At 36.2% G+C, this 15286-nt stretch overlaps 1 protein-coding gene across 2 annotated transcripts in view; it reads right to left on the bottom strand.

Annotated features, from left to right (window-relative positions):
- Nucleotides 1-15286, bottom strand: part of CLTC (clathrin heavy chain) — a 77893-nt gene that overhangs the window by 18747 nt on the left and 43860 nt on the right. For both annotated transcript variants that reach the window (XM_008970551.5, XM_003817354.6), the window contains exons 8-16: nt 14625-14825; nt 12303-12455; nt 11391-11513; nt 10062-10199; nt 9658-9822; nt 9325-9505; nt 7362-7525; nt 2528-2653; nt 1460-1602 (exon numbers count right to left, since the gene is read on the bottom strand). In XM_008970551.5, coding sequence (XP_008968799.1) covers nt 1460-1602; nt 2528-2653; nt 7362-7525; nt 9325-9505; nt 9658-9822; nt 10062-10199; nt 11391-11513; nt 12303-12455; nt 14625-14825 — 1394 coding nt within the window. The remainder of the gene's footprint in view (nt 1-1459; nt 1603-2527; nt 2654-7361; nt 7526-9324; nt 9506-9657; nt 9823-10061; nt 10200-11390; nt 11514-12302; nt 12456-14624; nt 14826-15286) is intronic.

Raw genomic sequence — 15286 nt, 5'->3', positions numbered from 1 at the left:
AGCTGTCATATAAACACTCCATCAAGGAGCACAGTTTTGCTATCCTATAGCTTGTTTCGATAGTCCTGATGACCATGCCTCCTTTTATTTTTATTTTAAAGCCAGGGTCTTCTGTTGCCCAAGCTGGAGTGCAGTGGAGGGCTCACTGCAGCCCTGACCTCCTGGGCTCAAGCAATCCTCTCACCTTAGCTTCCCCAGAAGCTGGGACTACAGGCACAAGCCACTACGCCTGGCCCAAGCCTCTTTTACCAATGATTTAAACATTAAAAGCAGCCAGAGAAAAAGCATTATTCGTTATTTTGGCTATATCAAATTCACATGGTTATTATGAACCCTCCCATTAGGGAGAAGACAATTTTAATAAATAGAGGCAAAAATCCAGCTCCTATAAACATGTGCAATCCAAGATACGCCATGTCAACTTAAGGAATAAAAATTAGCTGAGGCATGTCTAGACTAGTGACTTAGATGTGAATCTAGCTTTTCACAATATAATTTGTCACTTAAAGACTAAATTATCTAACTGTAACTGCCATTTGCTTGGAATATGCAGTAAGATTATTTTCAGGTAATAGATTCAATAGGTTCAGACTCAACTGAACCTCTTATTAAATGTTAAATTGTTATGACATAAAATCACTTGAAACTAGGCTCAAACCTTTACGTCAGTATTAACTGCATATCTCTATTACCCTTAAATGCAAAATTTTTCCATGTTTGAAACATTCTAATATAAATTCTAAGAATATAATTAGTAGATCACCTATATCAACTCAGGTTAAAATGAAACCCACAGACTTTCTTAATTTCTTCTCATAAACAGCAGAACTTCCCACTAGCATACCACCTCACCAAACTCATTTACATCAGTACTTCCTAAACACTAGTTCCTCAGAACGTTCCAGCTAAAAAAAGACTTCACAGTCTGTAAGTTTTAGAAGCACTTATACTATATTCTATTGGAAATCCATATTATCATGTTAAGGTACTATAAATTAAATATCAATTGAACTCAAGAGTTGCACAGGGAACTCTTTTGCCTCACACTTAAATAAACACCACACTGTTTTTTTTAATCAGCTTTCTCAGGTTGGAAACACCACACGATTGATCAGTACAGAATTAGTTGTTATATACACAGGTATCACACCTAACTAAACAGGAGACTTAGTACATAGTTTATATAAAAACATATAAAGTCAAACCACATAGCTGTCATTATAAACATGCCAAAAAAATGATCAACCAAGTTAACAGATCTCCTATGACAGCTATAATGTTTCAGAAAACAGATTTTTTTCCCAGTGCTATTAGCTAGCTTATCACCTCTATGTTAGGTGTCTTCAGGAAATTATTCTCCATGTGTTATTTAGTAGCTTTGGAACAAATGACTACCTATATTTTTATCTATTGCCATGTTAAGAAAGAGTAACTTATCCCTGTTAAAATGGTACTACACCTGTTTCTTTTTTCAACCTCAGCAACAAGCTCATCAGTAGAGAATTGACCTCTTACAACAAGAATCAAGTTTTTTATGACATCTTCAGAACAGTCAACATCAAGTAATCCTCCAATAACTACAGGAAGTCGACTTGGATTCACCTGTGGTTAAAAAGAAGTAGAAGAATGTTATTATGTTATTAAAAGCAAAGAGGAATTTTAAAAAAGCATTTATCTCTATCGCTTTTAAGCTCAGTTTTTTTCTTTAAGTTCAGTTTTTAAATTCAGTAATAAACTGAGGGTCTAAATTTGCAACTAGATAGAGGAATTTAGCAGGAAGTCCAGCTAAAAACAAGACTTCATGGTTTAATAAGTATTGAAAGCACATATACTATATTCTGTCTCTACTGGTTTGGTTAGTTACCGAAACATTGTTCCATATGATAAATAAGTCCAAAGAAGATACAGTCAAAGATGACTATGCAAGACTGTCTAATAAAAAGGCTCCCATTATAGCAATACTGCCTGTTTCTACAGTTAGAAGGTGAAGTATCTAATATCTGTATTTAAGATGGTTTGAAAACTCTGCTTTGGAGTCTACATGGATACCTCAGGGTCTATCAAGTTAGTAAGGCCCTAGGCCACCCAACTTTTTCAATAATAGCAGTTCTATTCTTATATTTTACACACTTGGCATGCATGGTTTTTTTTCCCCCTTCCCTGAGTCGGCTTGCTAGGGAAGCACGTAGAATTTTATTCCAAGAAAGGATTCTGCTGGGGAAAAAGTATTAAAAGCAGGCTGGGCATGGTAGTATGCACCTGCAGTCCCAGATACTTGGAGGCTAAGGCAGGAGGACTGCTTGAGCCCAGGAGTTTAAGGTTAGAGTGAGCTGTGATTGTGCCACTGTATTCCAGCATGGGTGACAGAGCAAGACCCTGTCTCCAAAACAAAAACAAAAACAAAAAATCCCACGTTAAAAGCTGCAGACCACTCTTATTGAGCACAGAGTTTCAAAAGGATTTCCAGAATATGAGAAATAAAATCTATAGTAAGATTATACCTTTACATTACCTACATATTACTTACCTTCTGTACATATATCTCTATATACTTTTGAAGATTATTTCTATATAAATAGAGCACCAAATCATGGACAAAGTCAAATCGATCACACACAATGATAAGTGGTAGCTGATCTGTTAGTTTTGCTTCCTGAAAAAAAGACAAACAAAAGGAAGCTTTAAATTTCTTCTGAGATATCAAATCTGTGTAACATATGAGAATTTGTTCTACACTAACAAGAGAGGCTCACACAAACATAGCTCTTCTATTAAAGAAAGAATGTCCCAATAGTTGAGTGTGTACATCCCAGTTTCAGTAAATTTTTACTAAGCAATACTTAGATTCACACAGCAAGATACCAAGTCTTTCCCATACACACCCTTTACAAAAAAACAAGAGTAACAAATTAAGATACCTGAGCCAGTGGCTCTCAGATGATAAATTCACCATACTGGGACTTTCACTGGTAATAACACTTCAACCATATTTAAAATCAACTTAATAACTATAGTCACATTGTCAAACATATGGCATAAATGGCTTACATTTGTTTCAAACTAATGATTTTCTATCCCTCCCCACGTCCAATCTATACAACCAGCCTCTAATACTCTATTATAACAAAGCCTACAAGGAGCAGCATGATGGTGACCACATGTGGCCATAAGAAAACCCACCCCCTACAAAAAAAAACCCCAGCATTTAAAGAAAAGATATCTTTAAATTGCCAACTGCTTTTATCATTCCATTACAGATGCCAAACTACAATCCTACTTATAGACTGACATAGAAGATGTTACAGACAGGTAAGTAAAACCTGTACTGGGCATTTACCTGATACATGTCCTGTTACATTCCACAGACATAAGGTAGAGCACAAAAAACAACAGTTTCCATCAGGAATTCATTTATACACAGTGAAACATTCCTCAATAAATGATTCCTCTAACACAGTCTACTAGGGAAGCAGAACTAAGTAGGGTAGAACTTTCCCCATTGATGGCCACTAAGAACATTATTTTCAAGGTTAGAATAAAATGGCTCCTGAGACTAGGGGATATTAGTTACTCGATTATAAATAATACGAAGACTAGTCTATGAAGTGTCCCAAGAACACCAAGGTAAATCTTAATTTTAATATAGCCATCCTAAATTAAAAAATAAAAATGTCTGTAAAGCTGCAGATTTTCCACATTAAGGAAGGTTTTCTAAAATAAGTATTGTTTAACACCATGGAAACTCTGCACTAATAGCTGTTACGATCATTTCTAGAATCTGTCTGCATCTATCTATCTATGTAAAAATTTTAGTATGTCATGTTTTTCCTACTAAATGAACATCAAAAAAGTATGGATCAACACACTAGTCATCTTACCTATACACATATAAAATATTTTTGTTATCTTTATCACTTACAGATAATCTAGGATTACTTATTCTGTTTTCATGCATAGGTGTTAAAATTTCTGTGGCAAATAATTCCACTTTTGTGGAATACTAACTGTATTCCAAAAGAAAATTTCAGATTTAAAAAGTAGACAAAATCTAGGTTATTTTCTTGATTGCTAAAATTTGCACATGATTTTATACATGGTAGAAATGTTAACATTTTAATAATATTAAATTACTTACTAAATGTTTAATTAACCTCCAGTTATAATGGTTAAAGATTTTAAGATCAAACTTGAAATTATATTAGCATAGTCAGAGGTTTTCTTCAACATAAATTTGTTCATTTAACAAATATTTATGAGTACCCAAGTATCAGACTCTGTTCTTAGGTACTGGAGATACAGCAGGGAACAAAGGAAGCAGAGTCCATTCTCTCAAGGAACTTACATTCTAGTGGGAGGAGACGTTTCATAGTGGTGTTATAAAGAAAAACAAGCAAAATGGGGTAGGAATGGGTTCTATTTTACACAAGGCAACCTGAGACATCCTCTCTTCTGACATTCAATCAGAAACCCAAAGAAGGTAAAGGAGAAAGAAGGTCATGAGAGAATAGTAGTACAGGGCACAAGCAAAGGCCCTTCGGCAGGACAAGGTTAGGGGAGTTCCAGGAATAGCTAGCAGGCCAGTGTGGTTGAAGCTAAACCAGGAAAGAAAGAAAAAAAGAAAGGTAGAAAATAAGATCAAAGGTAGCAAGGAGCAGATCATGGGTCTGATGAACAGTTATATGCTTTCTACAGAGAGCTTACAGTTCTACAAACTTAGGGCATGAGCCAAATGATGCTAATGACACAATTTTATCCTGCTCACAGGGTACCTTAAAGGAGAAGTTATGTTCTACCAATCTCTTTATTCCTGGTGGCTAACACACAATTGGCACTTGAATATTCAAGATCAGAGTCAGGGTATTTTTCTTATGACACAGGGTTTACTTACAACACCAGTAAATTATCATGTAGCTAGCACCTCTAAAATTAAGTTTAATAACAGTGATAAGAGGCATCATAACCCTGTACTGGAGGTTAACAAGGAATCTAATATGTTCACTCTCAACACTGGCATCAGAGGATGAATGTGATAGTTGCATCTTAGTATTGAGCTCCCATGTCAAATTATGTAGACATAAGACCCTAAATTCACCTCTAATCCTGGCTGGAAGTAAATTCCTTCAAAGAGTCAAGTACAAATTGATATCAAAGAGAAATAAATACTTGCCTGACAGAAATCCCATTTAGGCTGACTCCACCTTTTTCCAAGGCTTATCACTTATCAGTAATAGTTACTGCCTAAACATCTATAGTATACAAGGTACTTGATAAATAAACATAGCTTATGGTTGAAGAAACTGAGGCTGAGGCATATTCATTAACTTGCCTGAGGTAACAGCTAGACATATACTGAATGAACAAACAATGGCTAAGTAGAATTTGAAACAGGTCTGACTGACTCAAAAGCTCATAATCCACATCCACACCCCTACTGTATCAGGCTTGTACCCAGTTCACAAGTGTGGAGAGGAAATCTTCATCTGATTAGATCCCATGGGCTATGCAAACCTAAGGCAGTACCATCCTAGTACCCAGAGGATTGTTTTTCATTTCTTTACTAGAGGATTTTTTTTAAAGCTCAAAAATGTGATAATTAAATAATAGCTAATTTCATTTTGCCTTCCATATATATATAACTCAAATATTAAAATCCAAAGCTAAAGAAGTTACAATTTAAGCATAGAAGCTGAGGGCTCAATAAAAACAAAAAGAAATCATTTAAGAATCTGGTAGTATTAACACAGAAACAGAAAACCAAATACTGCATGTTCTCACTAGCAAGTGGGAGATAAATGATGAGAACACATGGACACAGAGAGGAACAACAGACACTGGGGCCTACTGAAGGGTGGAGGATGGGAGGAGGGAGACGATCAGAAAAAATAACTAATGGGTTGTAGGCTTAATACCTGGATGACGAAACAATCTGTACAACAAACCCCCATGACACAGTTTACCTATATAACAAACCTGCTGACGCACCCCTGAACTTAAAAGCTTAAAAAGAAAAACAAAAAAAAACCCCAACACCCCCTGCCCCCAAAAGAATCTAGTAGTAGTTTTTTTTTTTGTTGTTGTTTTTAAAGGAAATAGTAATGATACTCAAAGAAGGAAGTGAATCAGTAGTATGGGTACACTAGTCAAGCACAGAGTATCAAATCTTTCTCATTTGGAGGGGTTTTTTGACACCAGAAAGTTTTGGTCCAAACATAGCACAGCTAGGTTACCCAGAATATTCATGATGGCCAAGACATTTTAAAGCTATACTTTTTTTGAAAAGTGTATCTTTTAATCTAAAATGTAGAGCAGTTTCAACATTTTGACTACTTCATTACACTAAAACCCCTAAGGGTTTTGCTATTTAATCTAGAGCCCAGGTAGTAAATTCTTCAAAAGAACAATCTGCCAATGCAACCACACACACAAATGATGATAATCTGGGAGCAGGAAAAGCCTACTTTCTGTACTGTATTCTACAAAAACATTTTGGTTTTACTTGTAATGTAAAATTCTTCCAAGACAAAAAATACTTCAGAACTTTCTATAAAGTCTCAGGAATCATTATATATATATATATAGGGTACATACACACACATAACAGGCAGTGAGAGAGCAGTAATCTAAGTGTTCTGTAGTTTTCCTAGTCTTTTATAGATAGCTATCAATTTTAAAGCTTTATTTCCATCACAAAGTAACTGGTAGTTACAAGAATAAAGCTAAAGCTAAGTTAAACATTAAACAAAATTAACTGCCCTTAGGGATCTTCTAGAGTTCAGAATCTCTCAACCATTACTCCTCCCTGCAACACAGGTGGTCCTTACTCCTCTCTAACTGATTTAATGTGTCACAAAGCTGAGCGTTTTGTTTGATCTTACCTTTATGAATTATATATGAATAATAATATTTTAGTTTCTAGAGTTGAGCAAACTTGATGAAAGAGGTAAACCTATACATTCCTTAGACAACAGATCCCTTTGCCTACAATAGAGGCTCCTCAAAATGGTATGAAGAGCAAGCTGATGTTAATATTCAAAAGCCTAAATGATTCTAAAATGACATTGAAAGTATACAACCACTTTTCTAAATTTTTCCATCCAAAATTAAAATAAAGGAAATTCCTTTGAAATAGTGCTATTTTTTTTTCTTCTTTTAAACAGATGGTCATTCGTACTCACCAATTTCCTTCCATATTTCAAAGGAAACCACAGAATATTATGTTTGGAAGAAATAATCCAGCACACAACTTAAGAATGCTAACAACTTCACATTTAGGGAAAAAATATTTTTGAACTATGACCAAACCCTTGTAGAACTGCTAACCTGGAATCCAACCAGAAAACACATTACTCAAAACCACTTACCTTAAGAAAATTCTTGACTCGCTCAGGATCGTAGCAGTTGCTTTCTCTACAGATTCTTTCTACTTCTTTGATTTGCCCAGTCTTGCAAGCTGCCTGAATATATTTAAAGTGCACATCTGGGTCCTGGCTAAAGTTAACAATGGATCCCAGAAAATAAAAGAGACCTTAAAGAAACAAGTAATTACAATTAAGCATAGGCACACTTTTGAGAATGACTGAAAAACATTTATGTAATTAAAAAACTGTTATATTGAATACTCCCAAATATAAGTTGGTTGCTTAAAAAGCACGATAAAAATACTAATTATTCCATTAATCAGATCAGTAAAATGGATTGCACTTTAATCCTGAAGAATAGACAATTCAACCCAATGTTTCCTTTTTTTCTTTTTTATTGAGGCAGGTCTCTGTCACCCAGGCTGGAGTGCAGTGGCAAGATCATAGCTCACTGCAGCCTCAAACTCCTGGGCTCAAGCAATCCTCCCACCTCAATCTCCTAAGTAGCTAGAACTACAGATGCATGCCACCATGCCAGGCTAATTTTTAAGAAAATTTTTGTAGAGATGGTGTCTTGCTATGCTACCCAGGCTGGTCTTGAATTTGTGGCCCCAAGCACTTAGCCTCCCAAAGCACTGGGATTATTAAAGGCATACACCACTGTGCCCCTATATGGGAAATTTTAAATGAAGACCCCAATACCTGGTGTTTTTCAATATGCAATTTATAGGAAACACACAAAATAATTTGGGAAGAATTTAGTGCAGTATTGTCCAGAAGAACTTTCTGCAATGATGAAAATCTTATCTTTGCCTTCCAATATAATAGCCACTAAACACATGTGGCTATTAAGCACTTGAAATGTGGCTAGAGTGACTGAATAACTAAATATTAAATTTTATTTCACTTTAATAACTTTCAATGTAAATAGCTACTATATGTGGCTAGTGACTGTACTAAACAGTGTAAATTTAGTGCACAGTTAACATTTTGAAACTGGGAAAATTAAGAAAACATTAAGAAAACTACTAGACTCTCTCACCCCTTCTCAATAGAGTACTACTAGTACAGAGAGGAGAGAAAGGCAATTGGGGACCAGAACTTAGACACCCAACAGTGATTACGTTAGTACCCTGTATAGCAGTGGTTCTCAACTGAGGTGATTTTCCTCACAGGTGACACTGGCAATGTCTGAAGACATTTTTGGTTGTCACAACTGGTGGAGCTGACGCTACTGGAATCTAGTGGGTAGAAACCAGAAATGCTGCTGAATATTCTACTAAATATTCTACATGTACAGGAACACCCCTCTACAATGATTATCCAGCCCTAAATGTCTATAGTACTAAGGTTAAGAAATCCTGCTAAATAGCAACAAATCACAAAATGCCCTTAGCGAGAATCACCTGCTATTATAAGAGTCAGACATATAAGCATAAAATTTTATTATACCTGATCATTAGTACAGATTGAGTATCCCTTATCCAAAATACTTGAGACCAGACGTGTTTCAGATTTTGAACTTTGGAATATTCGCATTATAATTACCTGATCAGCATCCCTAATCTGAAAATCCAATTTCTGAAATGCTCCAACAAGCATTTCCTTTGAGCGTTATGTTGGTGCTCAAAAAGTTTTGGACTTTGGTGCATTTTGGATTTTCAGATTAGGGACACTCAACCTGTATTTTCATTTTATACAATTTCAACACCACTACATATTTTTCTCTTAAAATTCTACCTTTAATTCATCTATAAAATATCCAAACAGATGGTCTTGTTCACTGCATATCCTTAGAATCCAACATAAAAGGGCCTTGACATATATTGAATAAAACTTAAAAAATTAAAATGTCCCATAGAACCAAATTTTTAGAAAAACAAAATTTCCAATAGCCTGATCATAAGCATACCTCTTCTTGGCTACCTTAAATACTTTTTTTAAAAACTCAAAAACTCCTAATTACCTTCAAAACTCTTGAAAGATTCAAAAAGTTCAATCAGAGACTGAGTTGACAGTTGTTCATGATATTTAGAAGCCACCTGAACACAAATCTGCAGATTCTGACGGATGTTGGCAGACAGCATGGCTCTGAGACATTCTAGGGAGTCTTCTACTGATAAGGAACCAAAGTAGTTGACTAACCACTACAAGACAAAATAAATGAATGAATGAATAAATGAAATAATGTTGAACCTCATGGTGGTATGAAATTATTAATATTTAGTACCACAAACACATTTTCAGTGTACCTATTAATCACAACTAACACCATCTATTAGGTAAGAAACTGAAATACCTCAGGGTTAAGAAGATGAGTGTGAACCACTGCACGTTTTATATCATATAAATCAGTGAAATGTTCTAATGCACGCTGCAGTAGGCCAGCCTTTTCACACAGTTGAGCAATATGAGCCCGGTCATAATGTGTGAACATCTGATTGCCTAGAATAGCATCTGCAACCTGTAAAACCACAAACAAGGCAAGTTTATTGTCCACTCCACTTATATGAGTAATTCAATATCCGTATTACAGATTAAGGTTTAATAGTGAACTGTTAAAGTACAAAAGAATATTATAATAGCTACATTTTCTTTAATAAGGAGTAGGCCTCTCAGTAGCTTTGCATAACAATCTGAGAGGCGCTGCACAATTACTAAAACAATGTTGGAAACATGCCTAAAAAGCATTAAAACACATACTTGAGGCGCATGCATAAGGTTCATCTCAAGTAACCGCGTCTGTAAAGGACCTTCAGATGGGCGATTATTCTTCAGAGCATCAAGCAAGAATGCAGTACACTGCTGAATTAGATTGTATTCCATAAAGACATCTACAATCTACAAAAAAAGATTTAAAAGAAATTGTTTTAAGATACTATGGAGAGTATGTAGACAAAATTATGCATGAACTCTTTCTTTACCTGAGAATTTTATTTGGACAATATAAACACTTAAGAACAAATTTTTGTCCTCTAGGGATCATAGTTATTTTGAGTTCTGATAAAAACAACTACAAAATATTTCAAGATATTACATAACAGCAGAATACAACTGAACCGACAGACCTTTATTTTATTTAATTTATTTATTTTATTTTTTTGAGGCAGAGTTTCGCTCTTATTGCCCAGGCTGGAGTGCAATGGCACGATCTCAGCTCACTGCAACCTCCACCTCCCGGGTTCAAGCGATTCTCCTGCCTCAGCTCCTGAGTAGCTGGGATTACAGGCGTCTGCCACCACACCTAGCTAATTTTTTGTTATTTTTAGTAGAGACAGGGTTTCGCTATATTGGCTAAGCTGGTCTCAAACTCCTGACCTCAGGTGATCTGCCCACCTCAGCCTCCCAAAGTGCTGGGACTACAGGCCTGAGCCACCGCGCCCAGCCTGACAGACCTTTATTTTTATGAACTTTAGAAAACCAATAGCATAAATATGAAGGACTCTGACTCACACTTACAAATGCATCTCTTCCCTCTCCCCACACCCAGTGGCAACCACTATCCTGTTTTATCATCCCCATGTATTTTTCATATTTTTAATACACATACATCTCTAAATAAGATGTTTGTTTTGCATGTATTAAAACTACATGCAGATGGTTTCATACTGTCCATTCTTTTGCAACTTGCTTTTTTTGCAAGGCATTTGAGGTTTATCCATATAGAGTGACAAAGCTTTAATTTCTACAAACTGTAAGTTTTCCTTCTTTTTTTCTTTTTGAGAGTCTCACTCTGTTGCCCAGGTTGGAGTCCAATGGCACGATCATAGCTTACTGCAGCCTCGACCTCCCAGGCTCAAGCTATCCCTCCACTTCAGCCACCCGAGTAGCTGGGGCGACAGGCATGTGCCACCACATGCAGCTGATTTTTAAATTTTTTGTAGTTACAGGGTCTCACAATGTTGCCCAGACTGGTCTTGAATTCTTGGCCTCAAGCAATACTCCCACCTTGGACTCCCAAGTGAACCACCATGGCTGGCCCCCACTCTCCATTTCAATCAGCTTCTACAAAATATATTTTAATCACATTACCTGTGTGATGTCAGCAAGAGGCTCTTCATCTTGAACTAACATTTGGGCAAACTGCTGTCCCTGATCTGGACTGATTCGCATTACATTTCTCAGCAGAAATATCCAATCTGGAGTGTATCCAACCTATAAACAAACAAAGACTTAAACGCTGCTCCTAAGTTTCAATTTTATAGCATTTAAAGACTTTTTCTACTATAAAATCTCACTAATATAGAACTACTGGTGAAAGCACAAATTCATTTTCAATTTAAGGTGCCCAGTTAGACCTTGGTGATGACATATTTGAACAAACATCTGTCAATTTTTATAACTGGCTTATCCATTTTCTTTTCTTTTCTTTTCTTTTTTTTTTTTTTGAGACAGGGTCTTGCTTTGTCATCCAAGCTGGAGTGCAGAGGTGCAATCTCGATTCACTGAAACCTCTGCCCCCTGGGCTCAAGTGATCCTCCTACCTTGGCCTCCTGAGTAGCTAAGACCACAGACACACCACCAAGCCTGGCTACTTTTTTGTATTTTTAGTAAAGACAAGGTTTCACCATGTTACCCAGGCTGGTCTCAAATTCCTGAGTTCAAGTGATCTGCCTGCCTTGGCCTCCCAAAGTGCTGGGATTACAGGCGCAAGCCACCACACCTGGCCTGGCTTATCCATTTTCAATAAATGAATATTTCAAAAGTTTGTTCTAACATGTTAAATGTGCCTGCTATCTGAAATTCTGATAAGCCATGCAAAAGTAATTTTCTCAATTTAACAAGTATGAATTTGATATGAGGGGTAAGAGAATTTTTATACATTTCAAAGTAAATCAAAATGAAAGGAAATTCACTATTAAAGTAATCAAGAGTTAATAAAGGCTAATTTCTCTGTCAATGCTTCAATGAATTCATGCTGAGAATGTGTTTCATTGAACTCACTTTTTTAGCATATAAAACAATCTTTTGGACTTGACCTGTTTCTGCAAAGCACTGAATGACTTTATTTGGGACGTTAGCCCTTAGGTACACACTAAGTGCCAATGTAGGGTCCACAGATTTCACAAGATCACCCAGTTCTTCAGAACATTCCAGCTGTCCAAAGGAAAAAGAGATTGTTTAGTGATCCATGAACTGTTTTAGAAATGAGCAGTTGACACTATGTCCACTATAAGTAATAACTAGTATGAAAGGTACTTAGTTTCACAGAATATATTATAAATATGCAGGGGTTGTGGTTGGTAGACTCTTAATCTTGTGTTCACAGCAATGTCTCAGTAGAATTCTCCACAAATCCTGTTTAACGATAAAAAGCTCACCAAGACTGCAATCTTATAGATACTATCAACTACCTTGTTAAGGATTTAAGTACTTTAAAGCACAATCTTGTACCTCTTGTACTTCTAACTACTAAGAATATTCAGATATCAGACTCACATCACATGGCCCCAATTTTTCAAAAACAAAAAGCAACTTTTAATGTAATGTTATCAACTAAAAATTTGATAATGAAGGAGCCAGATGAGGTTTACCATAAGGACAGTTATTAAACTCACAGTGTAACCTATATATGTCTGAAGGATCTAAGCACCACTATCTTCTTGACTTGGATTTAAGCTTATAGGGCAGGAAGGACACTCTTAAGAATTTTTAGGTAGTATACAGGCAGATACTGTCTTCTGTGTTATTCAGTCTGCCTTACTCATTCAGCTGCCCAATCTGGAAATTCATTTCCTAAGAGTTCTGGTTTACATACTATAGTTGATTTTCTACTTTGGGGACTAGCTCTTATAAATGATATTTAGTGCCAAAAATAAAAAGTTGTATCAGAGTCGATAATCTTAACTGAACATGCTAATGAATAGTTGATTAATGTCTCTTTTATTAATAGCACAAATGGTCCCATATGACTGTTCACAGAAAAGGATAATGATACCTAAAAAGCTTTCACCCTGTTACGTAGGTCAACTCAGTTACCTTGGCTGTTCTCACCCTCCCTTATCTTTTTAAAAAATTTGTGTTGCCTAGGCTGGTCTCAAACTCTTTGCATCAAGTGATCCTTTTGCCTCAGCCTCCCAAAGTAGTGGGATTACAGGCGTAAGCCACCAAACTCAGCCCTGCCTTATTTTAATCAATTAGGATGGACCTCAAATACTCGCTAGTGTGGCTATTCTTCATCAGAGACTCCTGTCCAAGTATCCCAAATCTGATGTAGTATTCTCTGGTATCTTACAAGATTGCCAGAAACTGGGTCAAGAAACAAGGACTTAGAATTAATAATATAAAAACAGTCCTAACATATACTAACGCTGAAAGAATAATAACATTAAATGTTATTCACTATTCAGAGCGCTTTAAACAATACTACTTCAGTTCTTGACAATGGCAATTCCATACTACAACTTTGAGGAGAAAGGCTTTTTTATGTGGTGGTGTGAAAGGAATTAACACTAATGGACAGCTAAAACTTGTTTGTTATCTTAGAAACAAACAACATCCTTTGGCTGTTTCTCAGTCACTGTTCCACATAAGGAATAATGTGCTCAGGAAAACATACTACCATTATATGCTCTCTGTAAAGAGAAATAAGTACTGAGTGAATATAAAAGGCATGGAGAAGACCTACAGTAAAGAAAGCTAGTTAACATTTAGAAAAGGTTCATATTTAAATAAATTTCAAGAAACCAAGTTAAATATTTTTCCATGTAACACCAACTAACATTCTGTGAAATCTCTGGGAAACAGTATCTCATTGCTAATTAGATAGCCATCCTGTCTTACTAAGATCCAACTTTTTTTTTTTTTAAGACCGAGTCTCGTTCTGTCACCCAGGCTGGAGTGCAGTGATGCAATCTCAACTCACTGCAACCTCTACCTCCCGGGTTCAAGTGATTCTCCTGCCTCAGCCTCCCAAGTAGCTGGGATTACAGGCACCTGCCACCACGCCCGGCTGATTTTTGTATTTTTAGTAGAGACGGGGTTTCTCCATGTTGGTCAGGCTGGTCTCAAACTCCCGACCTCAAGTGATCCACCCACCTCGGCCTCCCAAAGTGCTGGGATTACAGGCCTGAGCCACCATGACCGGCGAAAAAATATATATTTTTTCAAAAGGAAATAAGTGAATCCATCTTATGCAATGTGTGTTTTTGTTCTGTTTCTACCAGCAGTAATGGAGACATTGTGGTGCTGCCTAAATGATTTTAACTTGCTAATATCATATTTAATGCAACCAAAGCAAGATTATGTCAACATAATTTAACGTACCTTATCTTCTTTTAACCATTTCTCCAAAAGCTGTTTTCGCCCTTGCTGAAGTACAGGCCTACAAAGCTCTAAGGATTCGTATTTGTTGAGCTGTCCCTGGTCCAAAAGGATACCAAAGTACTGAAGTAGAGGAGAAGTTTGACCTGGCTGGGCTGGGACACTCTGGAACCGACGGATAGTGTCTGGAGTACGAAGAATTCCCTTTAAGAAGGAGAAATGTTAAACGCTCTTCGAAAGTTATCCAAACATCACACTAAACACCCTGTAGAGATCAATCTCTTAGGTCAATCTTAAAGAAATGAATCCATCTATTAACATCAAGTTAGGAAGTTTCAAATCTTTATCATCTGGAGTAAATATTTAGTCACTGTCTTTCATACCCCTGGTTCAATGTTATAAGATTATCCAGAATTTGGAAAAAAAAAAATTATCCAGAATCAAAAATACATCAACTTAAATTACAATGTCAGTGTGTAAGAGAATAGTTATAATCATAAAACAGTTATAGCTAAGTATTATCCCAAGTTCATATTAAATTAAGTACAAATTTCATAATGAATATTGGTCAGGAATGTAAGGTGTTAATTCAGTCCACCATAAACTAACATCAAAAGTGATAAGAATAAATTCAGCCTAATTTTGACAGCTCTACCCACTATAAA

This window comes from Pan paniscus, chromosome 19 (genome assembly GCF_029289425.2).
Source record: "Pan paniscus chromosome 19, NHGRI_mPanPan1-v2.0_pri, whole genome shotgun sequence".
NCBI lineage: Eukaryota > Metazoa > Chordata > Mammalia > Primates > Hominidae > Pan > Pan paniscus.
The sequence above is the reverse complement of the archived record's forward strand: the minus strand, read 5'-3'. Positions and strand labels throughout refer to the sequence as shown.